The sequence below is a fragment of the Uloborus diversus genome, chromosome 4, assembly GCF_026930045.1.
Source record: "Uloborus diversus isolate 005 chromosome 4, Udiv.v.3.1, whole genome shotgun sequence".
NCBI lineage: Eukaryota > Metazoa > Arthropoda > Arachnida > Araneae > Uloboridae > Uloborus > Uloborus diversus.
The window spans coordinates 42,182,103-42,202,410 of record NC_072734.1 but is presented as its reverse complement, the minus strand read 5'-3'; the positions used below and the strand labels follow the sequence as shown (position 1 = coordinate 42,202,410).

The window sequence follows — 20,308 nt, the reverse complement described above, 5'->3', positions numbered from 1 at the left end:
TTTTTTTGCATCGCTTTCGGCGAAAAAAATTTTTACAATTAACCTGTTTTTTTTTCTTAAAAATAAGCTTAAAAGCACTGGACTTAGTTGTTCGATTAAATAGACCTATAAACCAGCTGAACTTCGGGCCCGCACAGGCTGTACACCATTATAGCTAATTTAGATTAATATTACGCATTACATGTCCTCATAACATACAACAGATGACACACGTAAGGCAATAAAATAAATACGACGGGAATGCTAATTGGCGTTTCAACTCCTTTATGCAGGCTCCAGTTATTATTCAGAGATGTTGACTATTAATCGAAGAGTGCTCTTTCTTTCTTTCTTTTTTTTTTCTTTAAGTTTTGACTCCGTTCAGATAACTAAGCATAATGTAAGCATAAAAAAGTATTACATTTGAAAATTTAGACCTAAAGGGACTTTTTATGCAGAAGAACTTTTTCATTGTATGCTGAAATGTAGATTTTTCGAACAGCCTCTCTCTCTCTCTCTCTTGTTCGACCTTTTGTATAAATAAAAAATACTACGCCAAATTGAAATTACGAGTTTCGTCCAGTAAACCTTTCGCTATTTATTCGCGCGAATACGATGTAAAACATCAAAATTATTATCAACTTCATAAGTCAGAAATCATTTTTACTCCTCTGATTTCGCGAAAAAAAAATGCATTTTGTCTACGTTCGAAAAATTACATTTAAAAAACGGACTTAGTTCAACTGGTTTTGGTTTTGAATTTAAAGTGGTCGATTAAAAGGAAAACATGTGCTGGCATTCAACCCGTAACGGTTAAAGCAGCCTGCTATGGGAAAGTGTATCAATTTTCAAAAAAAAAAAAACACTTATTTTAAATGTAATTTATTATTTCTCTAGAATGTTTGTTTCAATCGCTATGCGAGATCTTCCTCATTCTTTAATCAAATTCCATGTTCATCGTATAATTTTAAAGAGGATCATTCTGGCTAATGACAAAACATAGGCGCATGGTCTTTTTTTGGGGGGGGGGAGGGGGTAAAAAGCTTTTTGCTGTTTTGTATTACATATTGCTTCAATAAATAGCATTCGAAAACGAAGGCGCAATTTCTCGGTTGGTGGTTGGTTGAAGTGTCGTGCTGATAATCAGAATGACGCCAATTCGAATCCGAGCCAATGAATATCTTTTTAATGATTCTTTTTTTTTTCCGTCAGATGCTCACGTAGGCAGTATTGTATTTGCCACAACCTGTTTTTTCATATGCACAATTACTGCTTTTTCACGAGTCACTCAGTCACACTTTTAATGATATTTATATTTGTATTGAAAATACATACAACCAAAAAGTGAGCAATGATCACATTATCACAACATTGTATTTAACGAGGTTTTGTTGCTGATGTCTTCATTTTACATGCCTTCTTTTGTGCGTTTAATTTTTTCCTTTTACTTTAATCCGCTTACTTTTTTCGATTCTTCTTCATAATATTCTTTCTTTGAAATTTTTAAAGAGTGAAATGCCACATGAAACAATTTGAAGTACAGTGCGGAATTCACCACGGGTCGCCAATTTGTTATAATTCAAATAGTCTACATCAAAACAAGGTGGGCAGTTCTTAAACGACAGCAATACTCAAAAACCACCATGAGAATAAAAACGGCTTCTCTTGAAAATCTCGACAAAGCATGGTAACAGTCCCTGAAATTCCTCGTTAGATTATTGTTAACATTTCATAAACCTTAAGATGAAAAAGCTCCTTTATAGTTCGTTTTCAAGATAATGACAGCAATGACCGTGAGGAATTAAGTAATTACAAATTGTGTGCTACAAAACTGGCACTAAACGCAGTTATTAATTCCTGAACTTATTGTTTCTTATGATTATTACCAAGGGCGGACTGGTCCGCCGGCCCATCGATCCGCGAGTCCTCCGCATATGCGCCTTCAAGCCTGAACAACATATTTTATTAAAAAAAAATTTTTTCCTTCTTAATATGTTAATGCAATTTCCTTCTCTTTTTTTTCGTTCACAAATCTGTGCGACTTCCCTTCGCTTTTTTTTACTTTTTTTTTAACTCGTAAACTTGCATACCATCGTTTCTCTTTTCTTTTCTTTTCTTTTTTTTTTGGCACTTTTTTTTCACTGCACCTTTTTTTCTTTTTTTACTTTTTTATTTCTTTCTTTTTTTTCCGCGCCCTTTGGAAGCCAAAGTTGACGCCCTCTGGCGGGACCCAATCCGCCCCTGATTATTACATATAAAAACTATTTAACACTACTCAAAGAGAAATAACTACTCTTTGATCCTCTACCAATAATGCACAAAGCTAAAATAAAAAGAAAGTAAAAGTTAGCTGCATTCGTGTTCTATTTGAAACAACACTTAATCACGAAAAGTTTATCTTACATGTTTAATCCAAAATGTTTAATAAAATTATTCTCACTATTTATTCTCACAAGACAGTAGAAAATGCACCGTAAAACCATTCTCGTTTTGTAAAACAAACAAATCACCATTCACTTCCGCGAATAAATTGGAGCAAATAATTCATATTAATCTTCAAACGCCAATTCTAAAACTTTGTAGGTCACCCAACGCTCTTGTAATGTTGAGACGCATCGAAATTATGTAGGCAGTTCGTTTTGAATGAAGTAATTGTACTCGAGTAGAGGCACGCGAATGGCGTGACAGCTAATGACAGATTATCCAGTTTTGACTTCGCTGATTTGGTTCTTCTAATTGATCGAGGCGTTTGTTTTGTTAGTCGTTCACGCCACCGGTGAGAAAGATTTCCTTGTCAACATTCATATTTCACTTTCAACCCACTTTAAAGATTGAAGAGTACAACTGAAGGGTTAAGTATCTAAACAAGCTCAATCCATCAAAAAACAAAAAAAAAAGAAAAAAAAGAAAAACTGGAGAGAAAAAAACACATTTTACGCTCTGTAGATTTTAATTTTTAAAACGTTGTTCTTTTTTTTTACCAAACTGCGCGTGCGCGACGCAAAGGAGGGTAATGTGTTTATCAATCTCTGTATCAGTGTTGCCAGATGGTCAAACCCAGATTTCCCCAATTCCCTTCCAACTTTTCCCCAAAAAGCGATGTTTTCTATTAAAATTCCCCAAATGCAAAAATTATTTTTCCACGAATATTTTCATAAAATGAATCGACTTTCCCTGACATTTTTGTCTCTTGAAAAATTTTTTTTTCCCCAAATAGCCAAATTTTGTTATAAAATTCCTCAACTTTTTTTTTCTTCCCATTTTCGCTTTTTTTTTTTTTTTTTTTTTTTTGTCTTCTTGATCTTTATCTATTTTTAAATCTTTACTAATACTACAGCTGAAAATCTCTCTGTCCAGATCTCTCTCTCTCTCTCTCTTTCTCTCTGTCAGGATCTCTGTGACGCGCATAGCCGTGACCGTTCGACCGATTTTCATGAAATTTAGCAAAGAATTAGTTTGTAGCATGGGAGTGTGCACCTTTAAGCGATTTTTCGAAAATTAGATTTTGTTCTTTTTCTATTCCAATTTTAAGAACATTTTCCCGAGCAAAATTATCATAAGATGGGAGCAAAATTATCATAAGATGGACGACTAAATTACCAAGTTATCATAATGTGGAATCGTAACGTGGGCAAGCCAATTGGCGATAAATTCATCATTCATTATTTGTAAATATACAGGGGAACCAAAATACCTTTTAATTTTCTACTAGGGGCAAAGCCGTGCGGGTGCCACTAGTCATAAATATAAGCGCCTGACCGAGAGATAAGAAATAGCCCAATATTTTTTTTCTACTCGCATTTGCTACTCTGCTTCTGTATGTACATTTAAATTATGATTTTTGTATATATTTATCCAAGAACATTCTTCATCACACTTTTTTTTTTTTTTTTGCCTGTTTCACGTATCAACTAGTTACTCACGCAGAACTATTAATGCGAATTCCGTAGCATAATATTCCACATAATGCGAAATGCGAATTCCATCAAGTTGAGCAAAGCTAAACCAACGCTGTTTGATACCAACAATGTAACTACTAGATGTCAAGACTCGAATTTAAATACGATTTTTTTTCCCCCGAAGCTTTTTTCCCCAGGTTTTCCCAAGAAAAAAAATTTTCCCCAAAGAATTCCCCTCAAAACCCATTTCCCCCAAAATTTCCCCAGAGAGCACCGGATTTCCCCAAAATGGGGAAATTTCCCCCAATCTGGCAACACTGCTATGTATGTACGTCCGTTTCTCTGTGGCGTTCTAGGGGCTAAACGCCTTGGTCAATTTTAGTGTTTCGCCAGTGTTGTTTCAGTGTTTTTGCCATTCTTTTCACAATAAACTAAAAATAAATCTGAGTATCAGATCATATGTCTGTCCGCATAAAACTGTCTTTCTACAACATTAGGAGAGCAGCTGTTTTTTTTTTTTTTTTCTTTTCTTTAATGCTAGTTTTCTTTTTACCCGACTGCGCGTGAGCGACGCAAAGGAGGGTAATGTATTTATAAGTCTATGTATGGCTGTTCCTATGTGGCGTTCTGCAAGCTGAACCCCTTGGTCAATTTTGGTAATTGTTACGTCAATCGATTTGTCTTAACGTTGGGAGTGTCACTAAACACATGATAGTAATCAAAAGTACCATTTCAAAAACCGGTTGCCATTTTGACAGTTCGGGATCGGCGCACGTTGGGTGCTGCACACTGTGTCGCACGCTACCTGCGTGCGACAAATGCAGATAGTTTTCGTGCCTGAATTTTTTTGTTTGCTAAGTCTACTAATTGGGATTTTAGTGGTCGAGTGGTTTAAGCGATTGCTTCTCCCACTTGAGGCGATGGGTCAAGACACCCTCGCTCCGGATGTATTTTCTTCTCTTTCTGATGTGAATTCTTTCATGTGTTCTTTATTTGTATTCCGTACTGTAATAAAAAGTATAATATGCGTAACGAAGGAAAGACACTTAGATTGTAGTCCTCATCAAAATAAACCCGTGCAATAAGCACCAAAAAAAAGGGGTACTAATTCGATATTAATCTCTAACATGTTGCATTTGTTTTTGCCTTGATTCAAGGGACTGAGTTTCGCTACTTGTACTTTCTCGATAGACTTTTTTAGTTTTGCGAGAAGAAAGATTTGACTGACGGGGGGCGGGGGGAGTTTCCGATTTCGCGTCATCATGAGTTATACAGGCTGTTTATATAGCTGTACTGTGGTTGACTTAAGTTCGCGCATTTTTGACGAAGGCCATGCACATGTAGCTTTAAGCGGAGTTAGGTCCCTAGGGGGACTATTTATCAGTAGTTTAGACCACCGCAAGTTACTTAATAGACCTCATGATACAAACAAACTGTTTCAATGAAATGACAAGATTGCGAAATGTACCGTATCATAATCATAATAACTAAGTCAATGAAAATTAACTAAAAAGTGTCAAATAAAAAATTATTAAATAAAAACAAAAAACCCAACTGCGTAAAAACCAAAAAAAGAAAAAAGAAAAATGTATAAGCCCAGTAGTTTAGACTGTTATTAAGTACTACTGAATAAATACACCGTTGAAATAGTTTTATAACCGTACACAGATAAGACAAATCATAAATTCAAAAGCAGAATAGAAGGATCAACAGTCGACTATTTCAACGGTATAGTTATTCAGTAGTACTTAATAACATTCTAAACTACTGGGCTTATACATTTTTCTTTTTAGTTTTTTTTTGGTTTTTACGCAGTCGGGTTTTTTGTTTTTATTTAATAATTTTTTTTTCGTTTGAATAACATTCGGAGCATGACTTCGTTTTTGTTTTCTTTTTTAAACTGACTGGGCTGATCAGTTAAGTCTTATGGCTGTTAAGTCTTATGGTCAGTTAAGTGTTATTAGCTTTTAAATAAGATCTTTAACTCCTTAAATTGGTCATCAAATTTCAGATTTTAGCCCAATTTTATGTGTGCCTTACAAAAATATAAAAAGAAAACCAATTTTACAGTAAATTGTTACTTAAGCTGTCTAATTATTAACAGGCTGAAATAATTTGGATTGAACTTGTTTTGGAGTAAATTGATTTTATTTTATGTTCATGTTTTATTTTTTCATTAAAATTACAATTTATTCAACCATGTGGTTTCCCACATTTATGCCATGTAGAAGTCTGCAGATTGTACATTCAAATAAGTAAGTTGATTCAGCTATTTATTATAACAACTAGCGAAATCCGCACGGTATTGCCTGTTTTAAAAAGTAAAAAGTCATTTGGCCCGCTTGTCTAGTATAATGCTGCGTTGAAAAGTTGCCTTTCGAACATATAAACCGGCCGAAGCTTTAAGGTGAATGGTCTGTTTTATATTTATATACTTACGTAAATGAAATCCACTGTAAAAATTTAAAAAGTAAAATATTTATTTATTTTTTCAATTTTAATCCTATATTTTGCACCTACGATTGTTTAATTTTGAAGTGATTGTGAATAGATATTTTGATTGATATTTTTTTCTCTATTCAATGAATTATTTACATCCTCATTTTAACTCTTTTCTGTCATTTATAGGTGATATTGCCTATGATCTGCACACGGTGAGAAATTTTATTTTTATTTATCAACCTTCAAATTCACTTAATTTCTATCACTTTATTATTATTTAGTACATTCTGCGAATATCCTTTACCAAGAGTAAGTGATTTGAAGGTAGGCGTGAATGTCTAAAAAATAAAATGAAAAAGTAAAATTAACTATAATTGCCAACTTGGTGGTCGCGTGTAAATATTTTCGGTATTATTGCTTCTTTTGAAGATATCCGTGCAGTTTTCATCCCCATATCTTTGTGAATCTGGATTTTGAGTATTAGCATACATAAAGTAAAAACATCGAGGTAGATATTGGATGAAACCTGAGTTACGCTTTTTTGCAGTTGCAACCCAATAATCGAAAACTTGTGAAGCACAAATAGTGACTGTCTTCCGATTAGTGTGGCTGAATTAGATCGTAGCCTTTTTTTGACCCCAGATTACCCCCAAATTAATGTGTATTTAGTATGGTGGTTAAAAAAAAAAAAAATCTTTTTTTTTTTTTTAAATTTCGGAATCGCGTTACCTCTCAAAAGTTGTTGTAGTTTGATATCCTTAATTGGAGAAAAAAAAAAACAAAAAATTCTAAGTTGACGCATGAGGCTGAAATTAAAAAATAAATAAAAATAAAAAAGTGTTAAAAATTTAAATTTTCAGAAAATAATTAAATTAGATTTTTTTTGTATTTTTTCATAACGAACAATTAATTATCTGTATATAGCGTAGTTTGAACCTAAAAAATATTTTATAGCTTTTAAATAAGATCTTTAATTCCTTAAATTGGTCTTCAAATTTCAGATTTTAGCCCAATTTAATGTGTGCCTTACAAAAATATAAAAAGAAAACAAATTTTATTATCCTTTTCAGAAAATCAATTTTTAGCATATTTATTCAAACTTTCAGCCTTATCCGTGAACTGAAGATGTCAACATAGATTTTTTTTTTTTAATTTTTCCCCATTTGAGGATGACAAACAACAATTTTTAAGAGGTAACGCGATTCCAAAATAATAATTTAAAAAAAAAATCGATTTTTGGAACCACTCCGGTATTTAGTTCTTTGACTCTTCGACTTAATGTATTTTAATAATAAGTTTAAAATAAAGTTATGTATAGTAATATAAAACTTTAAAGTTCAAACTTAGGTACACAGTAGAACCTCGTTTATTCGGACTAACTATGTATTTACGTATTATTACAGAAATTTATTCATTTTTCTGTACATTTTATAGAGCTAATTATTACGTTCACGTTTTCTTATTTCGCACTTTTTAGCTGGCAAGCACCACGGACCCCACTCTGGGCTAGAAGACGCTTCTCTAATTATAGGAAAATTTTTATTAATAATGCAGGCGTCCTACCGTTCCAGTCATCTAATCCAGTGCTTCTCAACCTTTTTTTCTTTACGGCACACTAAAGAAATTTCTAGATCAACGGGGCACATTAAAATTAATTTCGCAATAGTAATACAGAAATGTTTTTATTATTCACTGGTAAAAAGACAGGAGAAGGACTTTTTTCATATGAATAAAACAATTATAACTTACGTAGTGTATTTAAATTTATTTAGAAAGTAGAAGTGTTTGGAATGAATTGAAGTTGATTAACAACAAAACTTCCTATAACAGACATTACAGAAAATTATACTTGATATGTTTCAAAGCATTTCTGCCAAACATGTCATTAAAGTGCACCACAGCAAGTAAACGATTTATCAAAAAATGTTTCTAGAAAGAAGCAAGCAAGAAATTAAAACCAAGCACCTAACTTCCGTTTGACACTAATGAGACACTTGAGCCTGCCTTGAGGAGCAAAGACGTTTGATGTTCGGCTCTATGCTGGAAAGAGCTACATGAAGTTCTTGATCCAGGCTCTTTAGAGATGATCACTTGCTGTTTTCTTATAAGTGTGAGGATTGAGAAGCTAAGTTTGCAAAGATATGTAGTTGAAAATCGTAGCAGCATGTTAATAGGTGCTACACTATCTATACAAGAGATGGTGGGATACTCATTTTTAACCAGCAACCAAAATTTGTCCAGAGGCACTTCGCTCAACTTAAGTTTAAGAGTGCGGTCACTCTTAAGGTCCATAAATTCTTCTCGCGCCTTTAAAGAAAGGACTGATACATCCATAGATGATTTTAATGGATCGCAAATCGAGTCATACTGTTTTATGTTAGTATTCTTGAAATAGTACTTAAACTTGTCCTGAAGTATGACTAAATACTCTGCCACCACAGTCAGCAGCTTTTCTTCCATGCCATTTCCTTCACATACCATGTTGGCGGTCCGTTTGAACAAGTCAAATGAGCCACGATCTACTTCTTCTCTCCACAGCTGAATTTTTGATTTGAACCCGTTTAGCTTGTCCATACATGTAACCCAAATTATCTCTTTGTCCTTGCATTTTCCGATTCAATTCGTTAATGTGTTCAAAAATGTCAGCCTAAACGCTAGTTTTGCCAGCCAATATTTGTCTTGCAAACAAACTGGTGTACTGCATTTCGTTTTTTAAAATCAAAAACTGCCGTACCTCGTCCCTCAATTCAAAAATTCTGTGTGTAGTACCTTATTACACGAAAGCCAGCTAATCTCACTATGAAGAAGTAGGGAGTGGTGATTTGCCCCCAGTTCTTCACAAAGTATAAGGAGAAAAGGACGAAAATTAAGCGGCCTCGATTTTATGAAATTCACGATTTTCACGACTTCAGCCAAAGCTGACTTCAGCTCATCTGATAAGTTCTTCTTTCATTAGAGCTTCACGATGGAGGAAACAGTGTATGGTTTTAATTTCTAGTTTGCTAAGTCTCGGAACCGAGCTTTGAGAAACTACGATAGAATGAAATGAGTATCGGAACTGGAAAAAGAGGAAAACAAAAGTTAAAGCTGGTGCTAAAATTCTCTGCGGGAAGGTATGACCCCTGTCTGGGGGAGGGGGAAATACTCCCGTTGACGAAAGATTTAGAAAAAATTCTGTATAATTAGTTTATTTCGTGGAAATTAGAATCCGTTTTCAAAAAACGGAAAGTAATGGGATCACAAGAAGTTCAAAAGAGGTGGGGCAGCAAATCCCGCATGTCCCGTTGTTGGGTATGTCTTACTGCACATGGCCGAGAGGGTGAATTGAGAAGTTACAGAACGATATGTTTAACGATCGATACGATAACAAACGCTATTTGGTCGTAACTTTAAAATAAAAGACATCAAATCTCTTTCTTTTTATATAGCTACGAAAATACTGCGGCACACTGGGTTCCTTGTCGCGGCGCACCAGTGTGCCGCGGCACACCGGTTGCGAAGCCCTGATCTAATCACTCAATGGGTGGCACCACTTAAACCATGTATATCTGCTTTTCTCGACTTTCTGCGCTCATAGTGTGTTGAAATTTTTGAAACAAAAATCCCTGGCCGGTGATTTTACTTTCTTATGCTTTTTTCTTTTTTTTTTTTTGTGTGTGTGTTCTTTTCCTGAGCCGAAAAAAACCTTGTTGTTAAAGAATTGTTATATAAGTCAATTGCAACATGTTTATTGGGTCTTACTTGTGATAATATTTAAATGTAAAGATAAGTAATCTCCCTTAAAGTTGTAAAAAATATTAGGTCCAGTTCAGTTGTTAAGAAATGCGAAACTTAGAAAGTGACAAGTGGGGACATACTCCATTTCTGCTACCCATCAAAGACAAAATATTGATATTTATATCAAAAGCTATGATATATAGCTATACAATAAGCTATGGCATAACTTAAAAGAAAAAAAAAAATCCCACTACCGCTTTTTTCATTACCATTTTTAAACAAGAAACTTCTTTTCATGCAGATAAGTAAAAATCTCTGAGTAGCGGTCAAAGTATTTTGCGGACCAGTATCGATCCGTCAGGTCTGCAATTGAGAAACTGATGTGCGACCCACACATTGAGTAAGTAGATCGCTAGATCTCCTGCTGCAGTAGTAATGAAAATCTACCAACGTGCATCGGAAACAAACACAAAGCAAATTTCTTGCGTAGTAGATCGCCTGCTACACTAGTGTGGAAAAAGTTTGAATGTATAGGCGAAGCAAACATAAGGCAAGGAAACTAGAGCGGTAGCTGCTGTTTCCTTCTCTCAGCAAAAACGGACAAAGCAAGGTTATTATAGTTAGAACAAATCTAATTTGATAGCTTCACAATGCTTTGATTAGGGTCTACGTCGCCTTCACTATGCTCGCAGGTTGCGTTTGCATTAACCTTGGAGCGGTAGATCTTTTGACACACTAATACTGCGCATTGTACAATGACTGATTTGCAGGTTCGAGGGTCAAAAATGTATTTTTGGGGTCCCTTTCTGTATCACATTATTAAGCAAAGCATTTATGATGTGAATTTTGTATCCCCTTTGGTCACCCTAATGGTCGTGAGGGCCCTTTGCAATTGCGATATTTGCGACAAGGTAAATTCACCACTGCTACTGTGCTATATATTATTGACTTCCATCACGCCACTGTGTCCATACTCAAAGATAATTCTTGCCTTCCTATTTTTTAGAACAACGGCCGGGTTGGCGATAATTTCATGAGAATGATAGAGCCGTTCGCAGCAAGAGTTCCCTATATGGTGTCTGTCGGAAACCATGAAGCTTTCAACTGGTAATTAACAAAATTAAGTTCCTTTTTTATTAACATTTTCTCAGAAGGTTTTTTTTATGCAACCCACTCTTCACTCATCAATAACTTAGTTTCAGAAATCACTACAAGGGTGGTGATACAGTTTGTGTTCTTTTACCCTAAACATTTAACCCAACATTCAGGCAGCAAAATCACGTGTCAGTGAATATGAATGATTCTTGCTGAAATCTTCCCAACAAGAGACCGCCAGAAAGTTGCGTGATCCGCAACGCTATATTGCAAGTTTGGCATCTTTATCTCCTTAACTGACGAGAAAATATTTTTTTAATATCAGCCCAAAATATAAAGTGAAGCCACGTTTTTTTAAAGTTCTGAATATACTAAAAGAACTTTTCTCTGTTTTCTGCGTCTTCTTTTCTTCTACTTCTACTTCTTTTTTTAATAACAAACACCAGCCGATAACAAACACCAACTCATAATAGCCGCAAGCTTGTGCATTTAATCAGCGGAAATTTACAAATTTTGACTTATTTGTATCCGTTCTTTGTCTCTATAGCACTAGAAAGTACTGATAAGTAGCTTACGGCCGAAATAATAATAAAGAGAACCATTTCCGATCGCAGTGCTGTAGTTAGAAAAAATATTTGGGGGAGCTCACTTTGGAGTTAGAGAAGATTCGTCTAAACAAAAATGGTTTCAAACCAATTTACATTCTTTTTGCAAAAAAAAAAAAAAAGAAAAGATTAAAAATAAAATATTTCGGGGATGGCATCCCCTCCCCCTTTTTTTTTCAATCACGTCATCAATTGTTCGTAAGAAGCTGTACTCGAAACAGAGTTCATATTGAGTTAGTTCCTTACTAATGTGCGTTTTAAAGTAAGCATGTTGGCGCACCCCCCCCCCCCCCCCCCCCCGAGTCATTCGTGCTGCACTCATTAACACTAGAAGAAAAAGCGAAATAAATAAGAAAAGAAGTAATTTGCAAATTAAGAAGCTACTGAACCTACTATGACAACTAAACTAGAATTAAAAACTGATTAGTGAATATAAAATTGAAATAAATCATAACTAGTATGTTCTGGCTATCAAAAAACTTTCTTCTGTGTTTTTCTTATGAGTTCTTGGCTCTTTACGTATAATCACTTCTACAAAGTTTTACTATTCGCAACTCCAGAGCTCGAATACGCTACCTTGCGGTGATTAACAATACTAAAGAAAAAGTTAAAACATTCCATTCCACGTGTTTTCTTTGGGGTAAATTACAGGCTTCAGACAGTTTATGGTGTAATATAATTTCAGAAGAATAGAAATGAAAACTTCCCACAAACACGATGAAAAATTACTGCCATTCACTAAGCATCAAAGCAAGTTATAAGTTACGGCATGTGTTTGTTTTACTTTTTTCATCCGCCATTAGGCAGTGACTGCAGCACCCCCTATAGTTTATTGGAGTTGTGAATCGACAAAAGCAGAATTAAAAAGCGAAAATCAAAATCATTTTAAAATCCTTACTTTAATTTATTAAAAGCACTTCATATGTTAACAAATATCATATGGCAACAGATAAACATTTTAAGTTATAGAGATTTCTTCGGTCATTTGCCGACAAATAAATCGCAGGAGAGGTTTTCTGGAGACAATGGTACGGGAACCATTTTAATGTGATTTTTCTTTCACGCATTGTTAATTTAATTTACCTGTATAACCCATGCAAAAGATTGAAAACGTCACCCCCCCCCCCCCCCCGAGTGGTTAACGCCGAAATTGAATCAGCGGTCATTTCCGTAAATGTTCACTTTTGTTCAAAATTTCATTTACATCATAGCGTTACTTCTTTAGATAGGGTAGCCGTAATGAACAATATAGAAAGTTCGACTGCATCATTTTCCTTAAAGCTATTGGCAACAAAATCAAATCAACTTCAAAACACTCTGAAGTTTGCCATTGGACCAATTTTTCTTTAAACCCGTTCATCACTTCTTGACACATAGCAGTCACAACTAACGAGAAAAAGCGTTCAATTGTTCACCCCCCCATTGATATATTCCGGAAAAAAAAAATTAAATCAGCACCTGTAACCCTCTAAAGTTTATATATGGACCAATTTTTGTTTGAATCCGCCCGTTACTACCTGAGATACAGCAGTCACGCATAACGGGAAAAATATTGGATTAATTCCACCCCCTCCTGTTGTAGGAATTGGCGCTAAAAACTAATGGGCACTAATTCGCATGGGGCACATATATGAGTAACAAATGTCATTCCATTTCTTGCAGAAGTTTTTGCGCTGGAGCGACCCCCCCCCCCCCCCACCAAAAAAAAATGTCACAGATATACAGACCGACATCTTCCAAAAATGATCTAAAAGGACTGAGCACCCTTTAAAATCTTCCAATTCTCCGAAATTTAAAATTAAAAAAATCACGAATTCAATATTTTCTTCAAGTTGCAAGATATAGAGGAAAGTAAAAAAAAAAAAAAAAGTCAACATAACAAAATTTTAGTTGCAAACCTACTATTCGTTTTTTAAAGAAACTAGACGCTGCTAAAGACAGTAATGTGACGTTTTGATATTTATAGCTTGTTTTGATCATTCCAAACTGGATTATTGGAATAAAATCTGTAGTAATTACTGAATAAGTCAATAGTAATGATTATGTGCCAAACAAGTTTAGTTTGTCTTTCACCTAAACGCATTTTTTTATAATGATGATTTCATATTTTTTAACTATGCTGTTCATTAATTTATGATTTAAAATCTTTAAGGTTATCCATTTTTTAAATTTCAGGAACTACACGAATTACAGAATGAGATTTGATATGCCTGGAACAGATGACAATTTGTGGTACAGGTAATGAACGAATTTTGTTCACTAAAATACCATATAACTTTTGATCAACTTGAAATAAGCATTTAAATTAATCAAAGATGAAAATCTTTTTAACGTATGGTATAAATGTGGCACTTAACCACCGCTCAATCTGTTGGTTCCTTTCATAGATGGCGCCATCACTACAACAAAAAGTAAGAAACAATGGTCGGGGTGCACTCCCTTATCCCCCGAAATGTGAATGTACATTAATGCTATTAATTACATGCGTACTTAATTTCATTTTAACCATAATTACATCCCTGAATGTAAATTGAATAAATATAAACTTTTCTGGAAAGTTCTTTTCTGAAGATCTGACTCGTATGCAACATGCCATGCTTAAGTTTTTTTTTTTTTTTCCAAGCTTATTTTACAACGTGAATTTTTTTTTCGGACATCGAGACGAACAAGAAAGACTCCGATACTGTGATTTAACACTGATAATTAAGTGAAAAAATTACCCAGTAAAAAAGATCACAATTTTTTCAATATTTTAGGGAGGAAATACGAGTCTCCCTCCTTGCTACAAATCTTCATGCTTTTGAACTTTTCACCTCCCTAGCTCCTTAGAGGAATGTTAACTGTTACTTATATGATGCTCCTTCCCATCCAAATAGAAGAATGCCTGTGAAACTGTCAAAAAGTTTAAAAAAAAAAAATAATAATAATAAAAAAAAAACATCGAAAACGCTAGTTTAAAAACTGGTGGGTGAAGGGGGAAAATGGCGGTGACAGATTCAGGGGTCATTTTGTATAAGAATCCGCAAGAGTGCTGTCAAAAGCATTTTCATTTTTTTTTTTTTTTTTTTTTTTTTGCCGCGCAGTAACATGTCAGTATTGAGAGGGTTTGAGCTAAGAATAATAATGCTGATTTTTTACAGATAAAAAAACATTTGTTCAATTTCTATAAAAACAACGCGCCATACGTTTTCATTAAACGAACTTACATTTGCGTAGTTAATCCGCCGAAGATGAACATCCAAACCAAAAATATTGATTTTTTCCTTTTTAAAAATTAACCGGAGCTAAAGATAAGCACAGGTCTATTGTTTCAGAAATTTCCGGGGGACGGGGGAGAGTATGAAATCAATGTATTCTATTAACTTCGTAGCACTTTATTTAAACGATTAGTCTAAACGTTCGATACTAGATGGCAGCACCAAAATTAAATTTCATTTTCTTTCATAGTAGAATTTCGTTTATCCGGCTCCCCATGATTCGAATCTCCGGTTTATCCGAATCAAATGTATAGAAATGTGAGACACAAATTTAATTTTTTGAATAATAATTTTAAATTTTGGACAATCGGAACTATTAAAGCGCGAAACATTCGGTTTTTGCTTCAAACAAAAGTACAAACTGGTACATAACAATATACGTGCTATAAAGTAATAACTTCTAATTTATCAAACATATGGCATACTTGGAGCGTCACTCCCAACACCACCAGGGGCGTAGCTAAGGGGGGGGGTTTTGGGGACAAAAACCCCCCCCGAAACGTTAGTCTCAAAAAAAAAAAAAGAGAAAAAGAAGAGAGAAGAGAAAGAAAAAAAAAAAGAAGAAAAGGAAAAAATTCCAAGCGATCATAGTATATATATATATATATATATATATATATATATATATATATATATATATATATATATATACATATATATATATATACATATATATATATATTATATATATATATTTATATATATATATATATATACATATATATATATATATACATATATATATATATTATATATATATATTTATATATATATATATATATATAATATATATATATATATATATATATATATATTATATATATATATATAGTATATATATATATATATATATATATATATATACTATATGTAAAAGAAGTAACCCCCCCCGAAAGTCGGGTCTAGCTACGCCACTGAACACCACTACAACTGAACAAAAATGATGCGAGAGAAACGGTACTTTATAGTTTTGTGGCAAAGCATTGTTTTTTGTTGTAATAAAAGATAAGTCTGCTTATTTTAAGAAGGTGATTTGCTTATTACTCGGATTTTCTTTTTTCAGGATTGCCTTTGGTCCCAGTTAGTCCACATAATCGAGGTTGCACTGTATTTTCAGTTTGACGAATTTAAATGGGATTTTCTTTTTAAATTCTCTAATACTACAAAAATAGTTCAATGATCATCATCCTTAAAATAACACTGAAGCAATTGCGGCTAATTAATTATGGATTGGTGTTATTTTTCAGCATTTTGTCTTCTTTAAATTGAAAAAAAAATCATATAGGGGAATAAGAGCGCACGCAACGCAAATGGGGTTGTTTCCTTCAGCCAAAAGTAGTACTTTTTGTCACTGAAATTGATAGAATAAACAAAAAAAAAAAAAAAAAACATGGACCCAGAAAATACTTTCATTTTCCCAATAGTTATTTTTTAATTAATTCTTTTAAATGTCCGATTTTTCAAACAAGGCGTGGTCTTGATGACGTCACAAATGATGCACTTTGCCGCATCTTTCTATCGCGTTTCCACGTTATGATAATCAAGAAGAGAATTAAAATTGCGCTTTACGCTTGCTATCAACCATATCGTTGCCAATACACGTGAGTAAAGATGCGAATTAAATATTTTGTTCCGTGAATGGAAACACTGAATGGCATTTCGTCATTTGTGATGTCATTGGCAGAAGTAAAAACAATGAAAGCATACCGATTTCAGTAATTTTTTAAAAACATTAAACTTAAACAAATTATTTGAAAAATAGTCAGATCATGTGTTTTCAAGCATGCTCTTTCAGAAAAAAAAAATACTTTTAAAATTTTGGAAACGACCCCATTGTGCGGACAATGTAGGAGACCATGAATTTAATTTTTCACGGTTTGAGATTTTTTTTCGGTTTGAGAAAAGTTTATGAGATGGCTCAGAGAACTTTTACCAGACGTTGCAACGCCCATTAAGCATAGGAAATCAGACATGTTAATGAATTAAATATAACGTTTCGCTTTGGGAACAAAAGTCTAACAGTAAGTTTCATTTTCATTTAAGATTTAAATCTCACTTTAAAATGTTGTTAAGAACAACCTGATTTCTAATTTAAAGAAACTTAATGTTTTTGTTTACCTCTAAAATTTTGCAGCAACAACTAAATTGGACGTGTTAAATGAACAAAACTGCGAAGCCAAACGAATAGTTTGAATGTCCACATCTCTCAGTTTGTTGCTAACTAATGCAGGAAAGATAGTTTTACCAAGATTGTCGATTCACATCTCGCAAATAAGGTATTTATTTATTGCTTAATTGAACATGGTGTTCTATGAGACCCTCGCCAAATGACGCCGATGCCTAGCACTGGATTTGGCATCTCATTTTCGGCGCCAAATGTTGCGAGTGTTTCCATGTTTTCGCTGATTTGTATGTTTACAACTTTACTTCTTCCTTGAGACGTTGAAATAATACTTTCACAGCTTTAAAAGAAGTGTTGCCAGTGCTCTACCCAAAAAATAAAAAGGTCTTAATAAAAACAGCATTTTAAGAAAATTTTATATTTATGCAAAATAGCGATCCCCACAGAAAAAGGTCAAACTCCGCAACAATGCGGCTCTTTTGTTACATAACGTTAATAATTTTCTGACTGAATGTCTATTTCTATTTACTTTTTCATAAGAATTGAGAGATAACTGTTTGCTTTTAGTTTCAAAGTTGGTCCGATACATTTTGTAGTTATGAGTACCGAAGTTTATTTCTTCTTGCTATATGGAGGGTTAGAAGCTGTGTATTCTCATTACAAATGGCTGGATGATACTCTAAGGGTAAGTTTCAAACTGTTGGTACTTTTTTGTAATTCCAAATCAAAGTCATCGTTTTTTAAAAAATTTTTTTAAAGACTATTGTAATTGTATTTGTATAGTTTTATATACTATTACAGAATTTTATAGTTTAAATTTATGGCGTTGTTTCAGTTTTACGTTTTTGTACTTTTTGTAGTTTCAAACTATTGTATTGTATTTGTATTATTTTGTAGTTTCATACTATTGCAGGGTTTTATAGAAATTTATGGCGTTGTTTTAGTTTTAAACTTTTGTATATTTTGTAGCTTCAAACTATGGCACACTTGTACAATTTAGAGCAATTGTTTTGCTTAATAGTTTTAAAGTTATGTATTGTTTCATAGCTTTAAACCATCGCTTTGCGTTATAATTTTAAAGTACAGTACAACGTGGTTTAAACGTACTAACTTTGACCAAAGTCAATCAGGATAATCTAGGTAGTAAAGGGATAAGCAATGCAAATCCTTAAATAAGCAGACTTATTGTTCATTACGATAAAAACCGTATTTTGGAACAAAATTATATAGAATTGCTTAGAAGGTTTTAAATAATATCAAAACAGGTCTTCACATAATTTCTTAAAAGGAATTGGTGCATTGTCTTCCGGTTCAAAACACGTGTGTTGTTTGACAAAAGCGCGATCATCCAAACGCTTTATTGTTACAGTTCCGCTGCAGTGATGTTTGTTAGATCACCATAATTTTTTGTACAATCTATGACGAAGCTGTACATTTAATCAAAATAAAAAGCGAATGCACTTGTGGTCACGTTCTTGCTGTCTTTATTTCAAGTTTCTACGTGAACATAAACAATTTTTAAAGACTGCAAGTTTGATCCGGATAGTCCAAAGATCCGGAAAAACGAGCGAGATTCTACCGGTATAATCTCGTTTATCTGGACTAACAAGGGGTCACAGACAATTCAGATGATTATAAATCCCTATATCCGGGTAGTAAGGGTAATAAGTGAAGCAAATCTTCCAATAAGAAAACTTACTATTCATTATAAGAAAAGACTATTTTTGGACAAAATTGCATAGAAGTGTTTACAAAACATCAACAAAAGCAAAAACAGTTTTACACCCCATCATTTTTTAACAAAGTATTATTCAGTTTTCTGTTTTAAACGCGCGTAGCGTTTGAAGGAAGCATGTTTGCACAAACGGTTTATCATGAATAGATTTTTTTTTAAAAGCGAACGTTAAGTGTACTTATAGTTAGGTTCATGCTATCATAATTTATGTAAACATAAATTTTAATGAAGGCTAAAAAAAAAAGTTTTAAAAAAATGAGATTCGGGTAATTTTCAGATCTGAATAAAGGAGGACCGGATAAATGAGATTCTAAGGTGCTCACATAGTTTTCGATTTTAATATATTTTTCAACTTATTTCATTGTTTTTAAAGATAATTTTATGATACATTAATCCAAAAGGATTAATGTTCTGATGCTTTTAGATTCGGTAGTTCTCTTCTTATAAACTCAGTTTTATGCCTTTGGTTTTTTTTTTAAATAAAAGAGAACTCTTTTTCTAGTTTGTAAATGATGGCATATTGATTTTTTTTCACAATTTTTTGTCGCAACACTATCGGATGCTTTGAAATTAATGTGTTTCTTTTTCAGCAAGCAAATCTTCCGCAAAACCGAGCAAAGTGGCCATGGGTTATAACTTTAGGACACAGACCAATGTACTGTTCCAATACTGCTTTACGGTATTGCAGGCTAGAATCAAATCCAGTAAGTATAAAGTATAATAAAAAACCTAAGGCGTAACGTATATTGAGTAATATATCTATGGGTCATTCCATGTCAAGTGTGATCCAAAATTAGAAAAAAAAATTTCCCTCACCTTTTTGTATTTCTTTGAAATTTGGCTCATGGATTGTACCCTTCGAGGTAGTCAAAAGTCCAAATTTTTAGATTTTTATCTCTTTTATTTTTTTATTTATGAGACTTTGATTTTTCGAAAAACTCTTTCATGGATGCTTGAACATAAAATGGACAATAACTCAGCACCAAATATAGATAGAAGGGTTTTTTAAAGCATTTTAAAGTACATTTGTTGCTTTTTAATAGAATATGCAACATGACTAATTTCAGAAAAATTTTCATTTAAAAGAGAATAAATTTAAATTTCTCAGAAAATGTATAATTTTAAAAAAAAAATCAAAAATTTGTGGGTATTTTATCTTTATTTATGCAAAGTTTCAAGTTGGGATTTCAATGGGATCATATTTTTGTGAATTTTTAAATAAAATTTTACTTATGAAATAATGACATTTTTCAGATTTTAACTAGTTAAATATGGGGTCCTCTTACTGGGGATGGTCTAGTAAGTAGTAATTGATCATGACTATGCTTGAAATAAGCTGACATAAATTTGTAGATTGGTACGCCTCCCCCGCACCACCACTTTTAATCTTTTTTTTTCCAAACGGTTTTCAAAACGTAAAAAAATAACAAAAAAATTAATAGTAAACTTATTAAAGA

At 33.3% G+C, this 20,308-nt stretch overlaps 1 protein-coding gene across 1 annotated transcript in view; it reads left to right on the top strand.

Annotated features, from left to right (window-relative positions):
- Nucleotides 1-20,308, top strand: part of LOC129220075 (acid phosphatase type 7-like) — a 94,681-nt gene that overhangs the window by 62,319 nt on the left and 12,054 nt on the right. The window contains exons 4-8 of the mRNA XM_054854412.1: nt 6,507-6,532; nt 11,044-11,144; nt 13,913-13,975; nt 17,684-17,801; nt 19,442-19,555. Coding sequence (XP_054710387.1) covers nt 6,507-6,532; nt 11,044-11,144; nt 13,913-13,975; nt 17,684-17,801; nt 19,442-19,555 — 422 coding nt within the window. The remainder of the gene's footprint in view (nt 1-6,506; nt 6,533-11,043; nt 11,145-13,912; nt 13,976-17,683; nt 17,802-19,441; nt 19,556-20,308) is intronic.